This window comes from Crotalus tigris, unplaced genomic scaffold (assembly GCF_016545835.1).
Source record: "Crotalus tigris isolate CLP2741 ecotype Arizona unplaced genomic scaffold, ASM1654583v1 scf7180000018122.1127207, whole genome shotgun sequence".
Taxonomy (NCBI): domain Eukaryota; kingdom Metazoa; phylum Chordata; class Lepidosauria; order Squamata; family Viperidae; genus Crotalus; species Crotalus tigris.
The window spans coordinates 1,259-20,112 of record NW_024096835.1 but is presented as its reverse complement, the minus strand read 5'-3'; the positions used below and the strand labels follow the sequence as shown (position 1 = coordinate 20,112).

General features: G+C 37.9%; 1 protein-coding gene across 3 annotated transcripts; it reads right to left on the bottom strand.

Moving 5' to 3' along the window:
- Positions 1–4,965: 4,965 nt before the first annotated feature.
- Positions 4,966–18,509, bottom strand: LOC120310090 (UDP-N-acetylglucosamine/UDP-glucose/GDP-mannose transporter-like). Of its 3 annotated transcripts, none has more exons than XM_039348080.1 (11): positions 18,475–18,509; positions 17,827–17,913; positions 14,620–14,687; positions 13,143–13,214; positions 11,529–11,597; positions 9,876–9,978; positions 8,829–8,921; positions 7,623–7,690; positions 6,820–6,898; positions 5,499–5,581; positions 4,966–5,414 (listed from the first exon to the last, which is right to left on the bottom strand). In XM_039348080.1, exons 1-11 carry the CDS (start codon positions 18,493–18,495, stop codon positions 5,309–5,311), a joined length of 849 nt encoding a protein of 282 aa, XP_039204014.1. In that variant the 5' UTR covers positions 18,496–18,509; the 3' UTR covers positions 4,966–5,308. The 3 variants fall into 3 exon arrangements, with proteins under 3 accessions (XP_039204014.1, XP_039204015.1, XP_039204016.1); XM_039348081.1 differs by having other exon boundaries at positions 18,446–18,499; XM_039348082.1 differs by lacking the exon at positions 8,829–8,921.
- Positions 18,510–18,854: the final 345 nt, after the last annotated feature.

Sequence of the window (18,854 nt, the reverse complement as noted above, 5' to 3'; positions counted from 1 at the left end):
TTGGACTGTTATGGTTGTAAATCGAGGACTACCTGTATTCACCCTTTATATAGCTTATTCACAGTAGGTATTACATATTGTTTCTATTAAAAACCCATTTCCCTCTACTTTTTTGGTTTACACTCCTTTTCAGTCTAGTTATCCATTAGCACCCACCATCTTGCTCTTCCCCACTTCTATGCAACTCAGCACATAAACAATTTATCCACTTATCTTTTATTGAAAGGGATAATACAGCTTCTTCCTGGTTTTCTTACCTTCATTTTTTGTAGTTCGGGATTAACCTTTTCTAATGAGTACATTCTTTGTATTCAGCTTCTCCCTAAAAGGTGTCTGTGTTTGTACACACACACACACACACACACACACACACACAAACAATACTCACTTTCATTTATCATTTTGTCATTATAAATTTTTAAAAGCCATAAACAAATCTTTCTTCCATGAGTTAACCAAGTCAAATCACTCTTCTTTTTGAAATAAATAGCAATGCTTTCATATTCAATTATGTTTCTTTTCTCCGGTTCATGTGGGCTAAATTTATGTATTTATTAAGTACAAAGTGATTTACTTGATTGCCTTAGGTCACCAGTGAAAACATTTCAATACCGTTTAAGTTGTTTAGAGTAGACTGCAATATATCTACCATCTGTAATTCTGAAGTTTAGAATAAGGGTAACGAAATTAAGTATTAGAAGAAATGTTTTCCAAAATTTCCCCAGAAGAAACTCTGAATACTTTGCAACAGAGATAAGATGTAGAACCATAAAGCTATTAAAACTAATTGTTCTCCTTCCATAAGAAATGATGAGAATGTAATAACTAGCTCCAGTTTAGAAAAAATACTTTCCAGCGATTCACTTCACTATTTGGGTGAACTGCAATTTTTGGTATATCTCTAGCAATGGATATTAAAAGAAGTATAATGCCAAATAGTCCATAAAGGAATAAAAACCAACAGAAACCAAATATGAAACTAGAGAGTGATGTGAATGAGTGCAGCTGTTGATTGCAATCCCAAATTAAGTGTTTGTCTATAGCAGGGGTAGGCAACCTTGGCTCTTTTATGACTCGTGGACTTCAACTCCCAGAATTCCTGAGCCAGCTATGCTGGCTCAGGAATTCTGGAAGTTGAAGTCCACGAGTCATAAAAGAGCCAAGGTTGCCTGCCCCTGGTCTATAGTATTAAAATGTAGCTGTTCTGACTTTTTGTCCTTCTGCTTCAAATTAAAATGTGGCTAAATGTCCACTAAAGGGAAAATCCACGTCTTTTTTTTCTTGGAGTTAGTTACAAGCTGCAGATTCCCAAGAAACACCCAATGACATTTATACCTGAGGAAAATACAGTTACCCTGGCTCTTTCTTGCTCCACGGATGACAGCCATCAACGGGACACAAGTGAAAGGTGCTATCACTGCTATGCCATCCTAGGTCAAACACAGCTATGTAAGTGTAAGTGTATTAAATAAGTCAGACCTAAGTATTCACAACAGAGCCAATAGGTAGGAGAATGATCAAAATCTGGTTCCTAATTCAGTGATCACACTGCATCATTCTTGTTTCAGGTAGCCACTTAGGCAAACACAGAAGACCGCCATATATAGCTTGTCCTCAATTTATAACCGCAATCGAGTCCTAAATTTCTGTTACTAAGCAAAGCAACTGAGTTTTATCCCATTTTACAACCTTTTTTTGCCACAGTTGTTCAGCGAGTATCTGCGGTTGTTAAATGAATCACACGGCCATTAAGTGAATCTGGTTTGGCTTTGCTTGTCAGAAGCTGGCTGGAAAGTTTACAAATGGTGAACATGTGACCCTGGGACAATGCAACAGTCATAGATACATGCCAAATTTTGATCATGAGGATATTGCAACATCCATAAGTGTGAAAATGGATCATAATAAGCCACTTTTTTCAGCGCTACTGTTAACTTCAAACGGTCACTAAATGAATAGTCGTAAGTCAAGAACATCCTGTACTGCAAACGTCTCTTTGTGTGTGTGTGTGTGTGTGTGTGTACACAGTACACATATGCATATACATTTAGAGGGTGTTCCAAAAGTCAATCCCGCAGATAATTTATTATATAAATTATATTAAATGTTCAAATTGTTTTTTCCTCTAAACACCTCTTATTCATTTGACACATGGCCTTCAAACATTCCTAACAATGGTAACATTTTCTCTGAAAAAACGAAATAAAATTGATAAGCCCTATTGTGATCGGCCTATGGAGCTGACTTTTAATACACCCTGTATGTGTACAAATCTTTATGCCAGATCAAAACTACATGTGATAACACTTTACCTTAACAAAGCCTAAAGATGCCAAAGAAGATTGCTGCTCAAGCAGGCTTTTTCCAAAATCAACAGCTAATACTCTATATTTTAATATTTTACATCCATGATAATTGCTACCCTGCTCTCAGCCAGTCTTCACTGGAAATTTCTTGTTTTGTCTCCTTGTCTAGAACAAAGGTGGCCATGAATATCTGCATCCTTATGGTTACACATATAGTATAACTACTATAAAGGGGGAAAAACCCACATACTTAGTCAGTTTATGCTTTCCCAAAATAGTTCTTTTAAGTAGTTCTATTACAAAAATAGGGACTCATTTAAAACAATGGTTGAATCAAAGCCATTTATTTATTTGGTGAGTGGCCATAGATCGAAACAATAAAAAACACACCAATAGGCCAGTGAGCATAATTTATTACAAAATATGTCAGCTTGGTATCAATTCTTCATATTAAGTAGCTTTATAACTGTAAGATCCCTTTTCAAGGTCAGACAGGCAAAGACAGAAAGAGCAAACATCCTACACATCAGGCTCTTTGAACAGCCTGCTTTTTGACAAAAGACATAGAATTTATTATGCTTGCCAGGATCCCACGTTCTGAGCTGAGAAAACTGGATGGCAATGCCTCTCCTGGCCGTTTCTGACCAGTTCTGAAAGACTTAGCAATGAAAAACATATCACTGAAACCAGCACAAGCAACTTGATGCCATGGCATTTCCTCATAACAACCCAACCTAAGCAGGTAAAACTGCATGTAGTTCCTTCATAACTCCTTTGAGCAGCAGTTTTGCGGGTGGAAAAATATCCTTTAGTACAAGGGTGGGGAACTCTGGCCCTTTTATGACCTGTGCACTTCAACTCCCAGAATTCCTGAGCCAGCATGGCTAGCTCAGGAATTCTGGGAGTTGATGTCAAGTCATAAAGGAGTCATAGCTCCCCACCTCTAGTCTAGTATAAAAAACATCTGTTTCATGGTACCATATTTTCCGGCGTATAAGACGACTTTCTAAAGCATGCAAATCGGCACCGAAGTCGGGGGTCACCTTATACACCGAGTCGTCTTATACATTGGAAATTACGGTAGTTTCTGGTGTATAAGATGACTTTCTAGGCATGCAAATCGGCGCCAAAGTTGGGGGTCATCTTATATGACGAGTCGTCCTATACGCCGGAAAATACGGTACATTAGTTTTTTTTTCTTTTTCTCTTTTTTAATTCCTATGTTATATAGCAATGTTTCTCAACCTTGGCAACTTTAGGATAGGTGGATCCTAAAGTTAAAATGGGTGGCAACCTTAAGCTTGACTGGCTGGGGAATTCTGGGAGCTGAAGTCCACCCATGTTAAAGTTGGCGAGGTTGAGAAACATTGTTATAGAGGGAAGAGAATCCAGAAGCCGCTAAAAAGAATTTTCACCATCTCTAACTATAATTTAAGTACTTCTAGAACAGTGATGGCGAACCTTTTAGAGACTGAGTGCCCAAACTGCAACCCAAAACCCACTTATGCATTGTCGAGTGCCGGGTGGGTGTGGCCAATTGGGTGGGCATGGCCAATTGGGTGGGCGTGGCTGCGGTAGTAATGGCAGATTGGGTGGGACTAAAAAGTTCAATCAATCAATTCCAATTTTGCAAGATCTTTTTTTTCCCCACAAGAAGTTGAAATTGACTGATTGATTGAACCTTTTTTTTTTTTTTTTGCACATGGTGGCAGAGGCCTAAAACGAAAAAGTTTTATAAAACCCAGCTGAAGGCCTAGGACTGGGGTGACGGCATGCGTGCCCACAGAGAGGGCTCTAAGTGCCGCCTCTGGCACCCGTGCCATAGGTTCGCCACCACTGTTCTAGAAGATCGCAAGTGACTTCTCTCTGTTCTGTTGGTCATTCATGGCCTTTTGTACTTAATTCAACAGCTGAAATTTGGAAGATCCAATGATTATAAAACAAGATACAAAGAAGCAGTTTTTGATTTCACAATGATATTCATGGAAGTCAAGAACCAGACACTAATTGGTAGCCTGTAGTTGCTACTTTAGGTACAGATTATGTACATTCAATGTGTAGATTATCAAATAGGCAATGCATTAGAGGTCTCCAGATGCCACAAGAGGTCCAGACACTGACAAACTGGTGTGAATGTTTATGAGGTCATAGTTGGCTTTTAAACAGAATGGATAGTTTTCTGGCAATTTTCACTTGACTCAGGAAGACTATTCCTGCCTCTCCAAATGACAATTGGTTATATTTCCTGTAGATTATCAAGCCTGGTGGAACTTTGAGAGATGGACAAGCCTCATAATTCAGGCTGGCCATGAAGAGTACAGATCTTTTTAAGAATTGGAGGCATATTCAAAAGACTGGTGAGTCACCAATATTTTGCAGTATACAATCTAGAGCTAGTCAAAACAAAGAAAATGGCTGGGATCCATAAACACAGGCAAGGCAGGCAGTGTTATATTTATTTCAAAATCTAGGGTATCAATAAGAGGGCTGGATTATTCAAGACTCATTTAATTTAGCCAATCCCATTGATTCTCAGTAAAAATTCATTGGCCTCTGCCATCTATTACAAAACTTGCTACAGTTAGTTTAGATTACCAAATACATCAGCAATCTACTGGTTTCTACTTTTGACTTTTGATTTTATTTCCAAAATGGGAGACCAACAAATATTTGTTCTTTTCAACTTTCTAGCAAAATTTTGTTACAGGCTAATGCTACTGCAGGTTTTTTTTTTTCCACACACGATCTGAAGCCTGGTATAGACATAGCCTAAACAAAACCCACATTTTATATACCCTGAATATTCTTTTTTGGATTTTTAATCATGAACAATTCTTGGAAACTCAAAAATTTGCAAACTATTTTCTGTACGTTGAAGATTGCTTTAATATGGCAAGTGAATTTTCAGGTGCATTTTTATGTGTTTCAGTTATCATCTTCTATCAAAGGAAATATTTTTGCCTAGTTGGCATCCTTAGAGTTTTTCATGTTGTTTGCTTCAGTTAGCTCTTGGAATCTGGAGTTGTTTTTTCTTCAGTTATGGGGGGACAATTAGGATTGTCCTGTCCCCGTATTGCCAAGAATGAATATCTCAGGCCTCCTGCCATGCTAGAGGAGGAAAGAAAAGAATAGACATAATAATAAAACCATGAACTTCCTTGAGACTATGACATCCTTTCAAAATTCGCTTACCTGATATTGAGTCCAATGAAGTTCAACATATTAAATATGTAATCTCCACCAAATAGCATGCCAATATAAGCAACAGACACATTCTATAAAGAAAAAGCAGTGTATGTAAATACTACAAATGTCCACTACGATAAGCTATAAAGCATGGTTAGCATGAACTGACTCCTTTCTCTTAAAGGGCTTCACTACTTAATTCCTCATTTTTTTATTGTTCATGTCTGAACCTAGAATACTTCCTATTGGCATCTATATTTAAACACAAAACATAGCTATGGCTTGTTTATGCCATCTTTCAGCAATGCTTTGCTGTAGCTGAAAGCAGAATATACTGCATCTGGATAACACACTTGTAAACAAGTAACAGATACAGTAGCTGAATTGGTAGGAAAATGGGAATTAGATACATTGCTACCAACCAAGCCATACCATTTCGTGCAAATCTTATCTCAAATATAAGGTAAGAACTATGAAGAAAGAGTCCTGATCTTGCATACTTCATGGGGAGTAGAAGATGAAAGATATACCATGCTGTTCTGTCCTAAGCCCTCTTCAGTCATTTATCTGAACATCTGAGAACTTGAAAGTAAGTAAGAAAGTAAGTGGAGAACAGGACTATGCTGGAAACCTAACCCCTGGATATTGAGCCAAGAGGCTCATATTTCTTTGAATGCCAATATATCTCACTGTTTGGTCTGCTACCTGGATCCATACTGTCCTCTATCTATTTTCAAACCCTTATGTCTTGATGTGGGACCCGATCTCTACTTGATACATCACTTGGTAAAAATGACTCTACAAATAACATTGGGCTGAATATAATTGGATAAATTATTCCTGGCCTTTTTAGAAACCTAAAGATCATCACATTTTTATATGTTCCCACTACACATGTAAGAAAATGTTTTACAAAAAGTGCTACCAAGACATTCATATACATAGTCATAGGTCAAAACTGTACTCAAGACACAGGACTGTCTTTTGCAGGTGGTTTTAACAGTACTGGGTTCACACATTACATGTGTACTTCTTAACTATGGATTATAGGTTAAAATTCTTAGCAACCTAGTTCAGACCTAGTGGCAAATTATAAACCATGCTATGCAACCTATAATAACTGGATTCATATATTATACTAAAGTCAAAATAAACAATCCATATTGACAGTGTAGTGCATGTGTCCAACTTGCCACGTCACGTGACATTTTTTGCATTGCTAGAGCTGGGGTGGGCACGGTCTCCATGCTGGCAGTTTGACACCCCTGGTGTGTAATGTGTATATTCAGCTACTATAACCAAATATCAACTCCTTTTGGTTACTTACTTTTATAGCACCAACTACTGCAGTTGTTAGAGCAGAATTATAATGGCTGCAGAGAACTGTAGAATACATCAGAAGAAACCTAGCATTAAAAACAAAAAAGGACTATGTAACTTGGTTTTCTGCTTTTTGTCAAATAAACAACTGATATATGCCATAATTCTATATTGACATTCACTACCCTATTTTATGTTGCGTTTCAGTATTTAAAATAGCCTAAACATAATCTAAAACCTGCTGCATTTGAAGATCTGATACAAAATTAGGCAAACTAAAACTGAGCTTCTACTGACTCCATCATTTTTATACAGCACCAAGTATCCTCTGGAAACTATCACCTGATTTGCAGGATTTAAAATGTGCTACACCAGGGGTCTTCAGACTTGGCCTTTTTATGATTTGTGGACTTCAACTCCCAGAATTCCTCAGCCAGAGTGCCTGGCTGAGAAATTCTGGGAGTTGAAGTCCACAAATCATAAAAGGGCCAAGTTTGAAGACCCTTGTGCTACACTATCAAGGGATTCCTGTTCTAATTTCATTGATGTGGCCAATGAAAATGTCCCAAAGCAAGCTACACTGAAAAAGAATCAGAGAGCATGTGGAAATTATTTTTGCTCTTTAATAAAAAGAGATAGTTCTTAAAATGTTGTGCAGCAGGATACAAAAGCTATACTATGAGAACAGAGCATGAATCATTGAGATCTTTCTCTTTTTAGCTTATCTTACTCTGCTAATTATGCAGAAGGATTTCCAAGATGCAAAGTTATGCCAGTCATTACTTGATTATTTGCCCAAGATCGTCTTACCCCAACACACAAGAAAGAAGAAACTGAAAGATAAATAAAGCGTTTGTCCACTGCTGGAAATCCGTGGCCTGTAAAAATAAAAAAAGATAAGATTTTTGATATATTTAGAGAGAGAAAAATTACCAATTATTTACTGAAAAATCCAATTCACAAAAATAATTGAATCTGAGAAAAAAAAATCTGCTTGATCTTTAGAAATCATACCAAGTGTTGTTCTGCTGACTTCCAACAGGCGGCACATCTTCATATTACAGATTTCCTTTTTCTTGTAAATCACTAATTATTGATTTTGGGTCTCTCTCTCTCTCTCTCTGAATTGCCAAGATGCGTGCCTGCAGATTCCCACAGACTTCACAAGTAGCCATTAAGCGCACATGGGATTGGAGGGTTTAGGTCAGGGGTCTTCAAACTTGGTCCTTTTATGACTTGTGGACTTCAACTCCCAGAATTCCTCAGCCAGGAATGCTGGCTGAGGAATTCTGGGAGTTGAAGTCCACAAGTCATAAAAGGGCCAAGTTTGAAGACCCCTGGTTTAGGTAATGTCCAAAGATGTTAGTTTAGCTAAGAAAAAGAATCTTCCTTCCAAGAGCTCTCATGCAGTTCCTTCCTCCCATTCCCAAACAATTGGTAGCCATTTAATAGTAGCCATGTAATCGCAGAATGAGCCAGTTTGCTGTAGTGTTAAGATATCAGGCTAGAAACCAGGAGATTGTGAGTTCTAGTTCCACCTTGCACCAGTCACTTTCTATCAGCCTCAGGGAGAAGCAATGGCATACCACTTCAGAAAAACCTTACCAAGGACAATGCAGGGATATGCGTCTAGGCAATCGCTGACTATCAGACACAAATGAACAGAAGAAAAAAAAATGTTGGAATGAAGGTTCCAAGAGAAATATAGTTCTTCTCGGTCAGCACCAAATATCAGTCAAGATAACTTGAAAGGATGGATGGATAAAGTTTATGGAAGACTAATATTTCCCCTTAATCTTCTGTTCTATTCCTAACTCGCCAAAACGAGATTTCATATCTTATACTAAACCACTACTTATAATGTTATAAAATCAATCGCCTCTTAGAGGACAAAATCCTACATTTTTACTTTATACGCAAAAGGATCCCAAACACCTATCATTCCAGAAATATAAATTTAGAACCCAAGCCAATTAAAGCATTATTGTACTCGATTCGTTCCTAAGCTCTATTTACCTGCTGGAAATCTCCAGTGAAAAAACTGATGAGAACTGTAGGAATTATCATAAAGTAGGCATTATAAAAAATTACTCCATATCTTCCCAGTTCCTGTATAAACAAATACATACGTTAAAAGAAATCTGATAGCTGATTACTTAAGAGTTCCTGAAGGATTCAGGACTGAGATATCTATGGTAACGTATGTAGAACCCAGTAAATTAAATGAATCATGAAGACTCTGTTTGAAAGGCATGTAAGCTTGGATAATATAAATTGTTTATCAAATAAGATTCTATGTGGAAAAATGTTAGGGGGAATAATTAGATGATAATGACTGAACTAATTATCCTTAACTAAAACAGAACAAAGAGCCAATAGCATGGATCTTTCCATATAAATGTCTACTCTGGTGGAAGCAATATGTATGATTAGAAGTATGAGGTACAACTATCAGAGTCTAGAATAGAAATTGGCTTAAACCATGATTGAAAACCCTTTTTCAAACGAATTATGACACTTGAATCCTTGATTGGCAATCGCATTCTGGAAGTTGGCTCAGGCAGGACAAAACTTAGTTTAATTTGCATTCAAATTCAGTTCAAATTACATTAATTAAGTATAATTTCAAGAATCAAATACTTGACCATATTTACTGATTTTCCCTTTAAAATGTCAATTTGTCAGCTTTTTAAAGCCCTGAGATCATAGCTTACATATTCCTTGCTTACATGAATCAGCCACAGCAATCAGCTACAGAACAATTTTTTAAGTTGACAGAATAGCAGTATTTAAGATATAAAAGTGGTTGAAACTTTCACAAAGATATTACAATAAAATATTTATGACCTTGTGAAAAGACAGTTATAAAAAGTGGTCTACAAATACTTTTTTTTTAAAAAAAAAAAAAAAGAGGTATTCCACTATATCAGGCTTTTTAAGAGTATTAAGAAAACTATACAACATCTAAACTTTAAGGTGACTTTAAAATCTATTTTTCCACATGTTAACCCACATGTTTAAAAAAAATGCAAAGAAGAACACATAAAATCTCTGCATAGTTACCTGAGGGTCAATTTTTTGTTTGGTATAAACACCATTTGCTGCTGTGAAGATATCATTGAGCAAAACAGAAACATAGCCTTCCAAGCCGAAAGCTAAATCTGATCTGGAAAATAAAATATGGAAAGAGAGACTAATTTAAATAGCATAAATTTAAACAATAGCTTTCTTTGCAGTGGACATATTCTGTCTACTCTCCAAGTTGTATCCATATTACAAACAAGAGATAAATTTGTAAGAACTCTGGGGTAAAAAAAACCAATCTAGTCTTGTTTTACTCAGTAAACATACTGAGAAAATTCAAAGTTTACATAAAAGTCATGTGGTCATTTTATAAAATATATTATGTATAAGTTGGTTTGCCATTTAAAGTATATTTAGTGTGTGAGAATTTAATCAGACAACAATTACATCAACAGTAAAATATTTGATGGAGATGTTGAAATTACAGTGGGATAAGACATAGGACAACCTAATAGAGTAGGAATCTTACTATATGGAGCACAAACATACACATGAACATCAATAAATAATATTATAGCCTTTATAATATATAACAATAGCAATAGCATTTAGGTTTATATACCGTCCCATAGTGCTTTATAGCATTCTCTGGATGGTTTACAATGTAAGCATTATTTCCATATTGACCCTAAAAATCTGGGTCCTCATTTTACCAATCTTAAAGGATGGAAGGCTGAATCAGCCTTGAGCCCCATTGAACTCCAGGCTGTGGGCAGTTTGTCTGCAATACAGCACTTTAACCACTGTGCCACCAAGGCTATCTTTCATATTCAATTGCTTTCAAAATATACTTGTTCCATTTGGCAGGAAATTACTAGGAGCTGTAGTTCTCCCAGGCCTCTGCTATTAGTACTCCCCAATCTACCAGGACATTTTTATTACGCAATATAAAGCATGATTTATTGTGAGACCTTCAGTATAATTAACTCTGGACTCAGGCCATTGTGATTACAATCAGTGACTCCATCCTTTTCCTTCTGTGATGCACTAGAATAATTTCCCCAGTTGACTTCAAATTTTGAACTGCTGTACACAAGTCACATCAATTTATTTTGGATCATCTTTGTTTAAAAAATGTCAAAGGCATGTTAATTTTTGTGTTCTGCAGCACAGTCAACATCATCTGCAGATGATTTCCAGACCATTGTCATTGTTGATCTAGACCAGGGGTCCCCAACCCCTGTTCCGTGGACCGGCACCAGTCTGTGGCATGCCAGAAATTGGTCCACACAAACAAGCAAAGCCCTAAGCACAGGATGCAGGCAGTACATGAAACCACGCCCCCTCTGGTCCGTGGAAAATCTCTCTTCACGGAACCGGTCCCTGGTGCCCAAAAAGTTGGGGACTTCTGATCTAGACCACCTTTACCCATTTCATAGTTCTCTGAAAGTGCTATGATTACATCTCCCAGAACTTCCAGCTAATTGGCCAAACTAGCTGGGAACTCTGGGAGTTGAAACACCAACTATTTTTAGGGCACTAGGTTGGGGAAGGCTGCTACAGAAAACTGCAGTGTACAAATATTTTACAGTATCTACTCATTCATCCAAACACTGATCTACAAAGGAATATTATTTTTCACTGATGTTAAAAAACAAATATGGAGTACTAAAGGAAACTTTAAAATCTTACCCTGCTGCTATTAAGGCCCCCAAAATGATTGCAAACACACTGATTATAATGCTCAGGGGAAAGCGTTTCCTGTAAAAATAAATGATATCTCTCTAAATGTATATTCAAGAATTAAGACATTGAGATTCTAGAATGAGTGAGCCTTCTTTGTTTCACTTGATCCATAGGAGAACAAAATCGCCTTTTCATCCCAAAGGATTTGAACGAGCCTCTATATGTAGAAAGTCCCAATACAATTCTTGGTATATACGGAAAGAGTTGGAAAAGTTCTTTGTTCCAAAAAGAAAAAAAAGAAAAAAGGAATTCTTAATAAAGGATTAGACCAGGCATGTCAAACTGCCGGCCCGTGGTCTGAATGCGTCACACCAAAACCGTGCCCACCCCATTGCTGGCAATGGGAAAAAAGTCGCGATACATTGCACGACGTCATGTGACGTCGTGAGTTTGATATGCCTGGACTAGACAGTACAGAACTAGAGGGCCCAATCTGATATACAATAACTTCCTATAAATCCAACAGCTACCTATAAATCCAGCCTCATTCACTAACTAATTGGTCAGTCAAAATTAGTGTTCACTTTTATACCTTTCTAGAAATTAAGCAGTAATGTGGAACAACTTACTCCACAAATGCTGTCAAATTCTAAGAAGGGAAAAACACTGAGTTCAATAGAACTGATTCCCAGGGATTGAATCAAACACTCAGTTACCCAGAGGCAGCAGGCACTAAATAGATAATACAGCCTAGTAATCTCTGAACATTCTTGGGAGGATAAGCTGTTTTTAATATTTTTGAGAACAGAATATCTACATGGTTACAGGGAAAGTATTGGAGTTGCTAAAATGCAGCACAAAGAAAAAGACAGAAGAAGAAGACAACAAAGATTTTGTATTCAGAAGAAGAAAGAGGAGCAAGGGCAGGTTTACTAGATATTCTCTTCAGAAATATAAACAAGCACTGCAGTAGATGGTAGCAAAGACATAACAGAAAGCTCTTTGCTGCCCTCTAGGGGCCATCTGAATTTTGGCAAGCCAGAACTGGTAGGGCAGTGGTTCTCAACCTTTTTATACGGCGACCCCGGTCATAAGGACGCGGCGCGCATGCGCGGTGCCGCCCCATGCGCGGCAAGCATGTGTGGCACCGCCCGCTGAGGGAAAAAATGGCGGATCGTGTTGTTTGGCGACCCCCGTAAAATGGTCGTTCGACCCCAAATGGGATCGCGACCCACAGGTTGAGAACCGCTGTGGTAGGGTGAGGATAGGAAAGAGACAAAGTAGCTAAAAAGAAGGAAACAATGAAGGTAGCCAAACAGAAATCAGGAAAAGGGTGACTTAGGTGAAAAGCCAAAAGGAAGAGCCAAGAGAAAGAATGGGTTTGATCAAAATATCTCACTACAGGGAGTTAGGAAGAAAGGCATGAAGGAGAAGAGCTGCCTTGAAGCAAATGTTTGGCTTCAGATTTCTATTATTCATAGACAGGAAATTATGTGCCCAAATAATTTTAAGCAGTTCAAATTGTCTCTTCTAATTCTTATTAGTCAACAAAATACACTGGATCATTATGTGACCCGATAAACCATTGTGGTATTTCAGAAATGAGAGGCAAATACTTACCCAAGAATAATAATTTCCAGCAGTAATGTAAGAGGAATGGTAAACTTCCTCAGGACTGTAAACATTGGCAAGCTGTATTTAGAGAGAGAGAGAGAGAGAGAGAGAGAGAGAGAGAGAGAGAGAGAGAGAGAGAGAGAGAGACACTAGTTTGTGTCAGTGGCAAACTCCTTCATGACTCATTATGTATCTTCATACTTTCATCCTCAGCTTCAACTGACATTAAGAATGCCCCTAAATAAATTCTCAGTTGCAAAGCCAAATGTCAGTCTGACTCCAAAGAATGCTTAGACAGTAGAATAGTTGGAAGTAAGAATAATTAAAAAAAAGAACAACTTTGGCATCTGTCTCATACAATTTGTTTCCAGTAATTTCCTTTTAATTTAGTTAAAATTAGTTCTCAAGTAGTCAGTGATATGGTATTTTCCACGAATAGCTATCTAAATGCTGAGAATCAAGGCAAATATGGAAAAGATTTTGGTGAGCCAGGTCAGAAACTAATAAATAGTCTTCTCTAACCTGGACTGGAAGCCCCCAAGCTGGGAAGGACTCCTACACGATCACTAAAGTTGAGCTGCATAACCCTTTCCATATTAATACAGAAGAATGTCCCAGTATTACTGTATTATATTAATAGATAATTAGAAATTCACCGGGTGTCTAAGTCAAATGCAAATTCTAAATACTTATTCCTAGTTATGAAAAACCCAAAATAATCACACATGAGTACACTAGTGTGCTTCTTTCAGAAGAATGTGAAATGACCAGTGCATGCCCAAGACAAAGGCTAGCAACCTTTCCAGATATCTCCACACAGCTGCATGCAATGATGCAGACATCAAACAAATAACTGGCATAAGCTTGTGAGACCAGCAAATATGAGGGTAGCGTTATGTGTTAGAATCCTAAATGCCATATTACTGAGCTATACCCAAGAGCACTGCTTTAGGTATGCTTCCTAGATGTACTGATGGAGATTTGTGATTCACCTACATATCTGTTAAGCAATTGGATGAGACTGGAGTACCATTTCAAATAAAACGGTTACATGACATGCAATTATCTATTCAGGCAGCAGATTCCCCAAACAATGTATTCTAACTACCCCACCCAATTTTTCACACAATGAATGGCCCACTGTCTAATCAATGTCCATTTTCAATGTCCATTTTCAGCAGTCAAAGATGAAGAACATACCAGTCACCAAAAGGGGAGGAAGAAAATGCCAAAACACAAGGATAGAAAATAGAATGGCTAGTTGTAAAGTTTCTTTACAGATATTTGTTCCTAAGTCCAACACTTACTTTATAAACTGATTTTATACACTGGAATGTCCAAAGCAATTCTTTGGCAAGATGAGGATGCTTTTGTGCAAAAATATATTCCATTTTTAACAGTCTTGGAAAAACAACTGAAATTTACAAAGGGTTAAATACAAAGAAATTATCAGTTTAAGTTTACTACCTGGTCATTACTATACCTTAGCTTGCCTATGCTTGATAATCCACTTATATGGTTTCCAATATAAATCAGAGGAAGTGGAAACAACTGTAATAAAATAAATGCACCATTCAGATTATGCCATTTCACTCCACTTTGGAAGAAATCTGTTCAAATCAATTCATAAACCATATAATTCATAACACCAATAGAAACAGACAAATTAGCAGGCCTTATAAAGGAACATCACTTGTTAGTATCTGATTCTTTGCATGACCTTACTCCTGCTTATATCAATACAATTATACTTAACTTACAAAACAAAAATATTGGACCCATCATAATGACAATGAATGAACATACATAATGTTTTTCTCTAAGCATTTTCTACTATATGTGCAGATGAAGATTATCAGTTAGAAGTACATTTCTTTGTATTCACTTGGGATTAATAAATATAAAACCTGTTTAGATTCCTGGTGACTATATGGCTATGGCCATGATGGTTACTTGGTAACAGTATGGAAATTGTTTTCTACTTCCTTCATTCAGTTTATTTTTCCCAATTCCCAGTTTTGTCAATAGTCTTGTGATCTACTGGTGATCCTCATTCCAGCACTAACAAGTCCTGTATTGTTACTTGAGATAAACCAAGTTTAGCTAAGTGCTGCCACCTACTGAGAACTATGGAGTTTTCTAATAATTGCATGGTCATAAACATCTTGGTTGTGTAGGACTGATCTAGAATCAAAACCCCAAGAGCTGGAATATTAGATTAGCAGAGGGGTTTTTTTCAACCAATTTATCTGGAGACCCTACTTTAACCCAAGCCCCACAATCTGCACTATTTTATGGGTTTGATCTTTATTCAGAAACAATGATTATTGTGCAATTCACATAGGTGCATAAGTGTTAACAACTGATTTGTATGTTACTGGGTTCATTTTAAAAAGGACATGATGGAAAACAATAATAATCATGCATGGAAAGAATCTAGCAATTCTACCATGCAAATTCCCTGTAAGGGTAAAATGAGTGGCAATGACTCCTTAATGAAGATAATTTGCAAGTGCCTAAAAGCAAATATTGGATCAACCAAGGAGTAGGAAGATTGAGCGATTCACACTTGCTCTTTTAAGCTTTCAAGGACAAAACTTTACATACAACAAATGGTGTCTCCTTTGAAGCTTCAGTCGGTTAAATAATTACATGAACTTTCAACAAACAAAGAGATAACTATCTTGCAGTAGGAATGCATGTCCTGTGGTCTCTCCCACCTGGCAGACAAGTTTGGGATGGCAGCCTAGGCTGAGAAAGTGTGGGCAGTCCTTTCACTTAGCAAAAGCTGGCTCCTTTGCTGTCCAGCTGGCATCCCTTTTCTAGGGAAGATCCTTGTTTTGAGCCAAGAAAGGGAGCTGTTTCAAGGCCAGGCCCCTTTGAGGGGTCAGGGGAGTTTGGCAGACATGAACAAAGAAGGCCCACAGCTGTTTCTTTCACCCTTTGCTTTGTCTCAGCTTATGTTCATCTCTCCATCTTCCTTTTCCTCTCACTCCAAAAGGGCCCCCATTCCATTCTCAGACTTTAAATTCTTACATTCTGCCTGCAAATACTTAATCCTTGGTGATGAGGGTTACTTCCAAAAATGCTAGAGTTTTCCCTTCACCATAAAATGTGTGCAATGTTTATGATGCATATTTAAAAGGGGTGGGGCTTTAACCCATTGATTGGGCCTGTCCCTTAATTTTTCCCCCATTGGGATATTTTAAGGCAGGGCTTTTCAACCGGTGGTACGTGTACCACTTGTGGTACATTAATGAGTGGCAGGTGGTATGCAGCCCTGCCTAGCCAAGTGTAGTGGGGGAGGGAAAGAGCCAGCACAGGCAAGGACTTGCAGTGAGAGAGTCTTCTGGAGCTGCAAAGGCCCCAGGCTCACTTCTGGCTCACTCTCCCCCATGAGAAAGGAGGAGGGGGGCAGAGACAGGAGAGCCTATAAAAGGAGGCAGTTTGGACAGGAGAGAGAGAGAGAGAAAAAAAGCAGCAGCCTTGGGAGGAGGCAGAGTTAGGAGAAGAAGGAGGGGGAGGGTGGGGGGAGAGGAGATCAAGCAGGCTGGACATGAGCCGATCTACAACTGCTGTGGCAGCCACCTGTGCTGGCAGCAGCAAACAGGCAAGAAATGCAGCGGGGGAGGGGTCACCCTCCAAGAGGAATGAAAAAAGGCAGCAATGGCTGGAGGTGAGACATGAAGGAGGGAAGGAGATGGAGAGTGGAAGGAGATGGAGAGTGGAAGGATTCTTATGTGCTTTTGTGACTTTGAAGTTCTGGGATTTGTGCAATGAGGGCTTTGTGTTCTTAAGGACTGTTTGGCAATTTCTATTTGGCTGATGGCTGATATCTCGTGTTAGCTTCTATTGCTCTGCTGTTGTTAGCTGTAGGTTTTGCTGAAAGGGATTTTGAAATATTTGTCTCCTGAATGGATTTTGCCTGTAGCATTCCTTTACTTGTGAATGGAGCCATTTGGGGAGGTTGCCTTAGCTGGCAGCCAGTACTTACATTTTTTTTTTCTTCCTTAAGTGCCGGCTGCACTCCTTATCTTCCTTTCGAGCCAGTAGCTAATTCTTAAAGGAGAATGTGCCTTTTTAAGCTAGTTCACTCAGCAGCTTGTCTTTTCTGTCTCTGGAGGCCTTTCCTTGTTTGATCAATATATGGAAGATGGAAAATATGGGGGGGGGGTCAAATTCTTCCTTCAGAAGGAGATGGGAATGAGAAAAAGGGAGGCAGGGAAGGGAGGGAGGAAAGGAAGTCCCGCCTTAGCACTTGGCCACCAGCAGCTCTGCCATTGACTTTGCTTGTCAAAAAGTTGCAGAAGGGGATCACATGACACTGTGACCATTATAAATATAAATCAGTTGCCAAGCATCCAAATATAAATCACATGACCTTGGGCATGCTGCAATGGTCATAAGTGTGAAAAATGGTCATAAGTCATTTCAGTGCAATTGCAACTTTGAACAGGTTTTTTTTTGGTCATCAAGTTTTTGACACCTTGCTAGGTGGTACTTGAATATTGCCATATCCTAAAAGTGGTACAATCAGTAAAAAGGTTGAAAAGCCCTGTTTTAAGGGGCACAAAGGGTGCCAAAAACATCTCTTAATTGGATCTGGATCACTTGTATGCGCCAACAGAATTTAGGAACATTTTTTTCATGGTAATATTACAACCCATGCAAGGAGTTAAGTCATTCTTACCTTTTTAGGGATGCTTTTGTCAAGATCAGGAAAATGAATGATTTTATTTAATTTTGACACATATAAGATGAGAATAGTGGTTACCATCTAAAAGGGAGAGAAAACAATCACATACAGCAGCAAAATAAAATTTCCATATGCAGCTGGGGTAGACTATAGATACTGCTGTTTTGAAGAAGACTTGTTTGATTTGTTTTTAATAACCCCACAGGTTTGCAAACTACACCAATGGACACAGAACTCCAGTTTGATCTGATGGATGTTTTCATACATTTTTGTGCTCTCCTTCAACTGTGAAGATTTCCAAAAAATTAGAGCATGCTTAAAAATGTTAATCCTAAAGTAGCATTGTTTACAAAAATAAAGAAAAATCCCCTCTCCCCAGAAAAATCTTGACCCTGCTCACTTTGTATCATGATGCCTATCTGTGTCTCTGAGATTCCAAAACACTAATATAGTTTCAGTCACCAGAACATGACCCATCCCTGTTACAACCTTACTTTATAAAAACCTCTTGAGATGGGCTTTAATAAAGAGAATTCTCTCAAGAGGAAGAAAATCATCTGCATTTCATCTTTCAACCACTGGAAAACCTATATTTGTAAATTGGAATATTTACCATTTAATCTCTTTTATCTATGAACATACCTGTCCTACTCCAAGAAACATTGGAGATGGGAATCTAGAAAGAAAATAAAAGTGACACTTATTTATGCATGCACATATCTGTGTGTGTCTGTGTGATTCTATTGTATATTTCAGTTTAGAAAGAAAGGTCATATATATGCAAACATACACGAATCAGAAGCTATCAAAATTTAAATTGTTAAAACTCTGCAACTTGTTTAAACAAAGAAATATTGGCTATCCAATGCAATACAGTCATGTATGGATTATTTGTATGCAGTTGCAATCTACAATGTGTATTTTGGAAGAAAATCAAGCCTATATTTCCAATTACACAAAATAATAGAGCAGGGGTATCCAACATTGGCAACTTTAAGACTTGTGGACTGGGAAATTCTGAG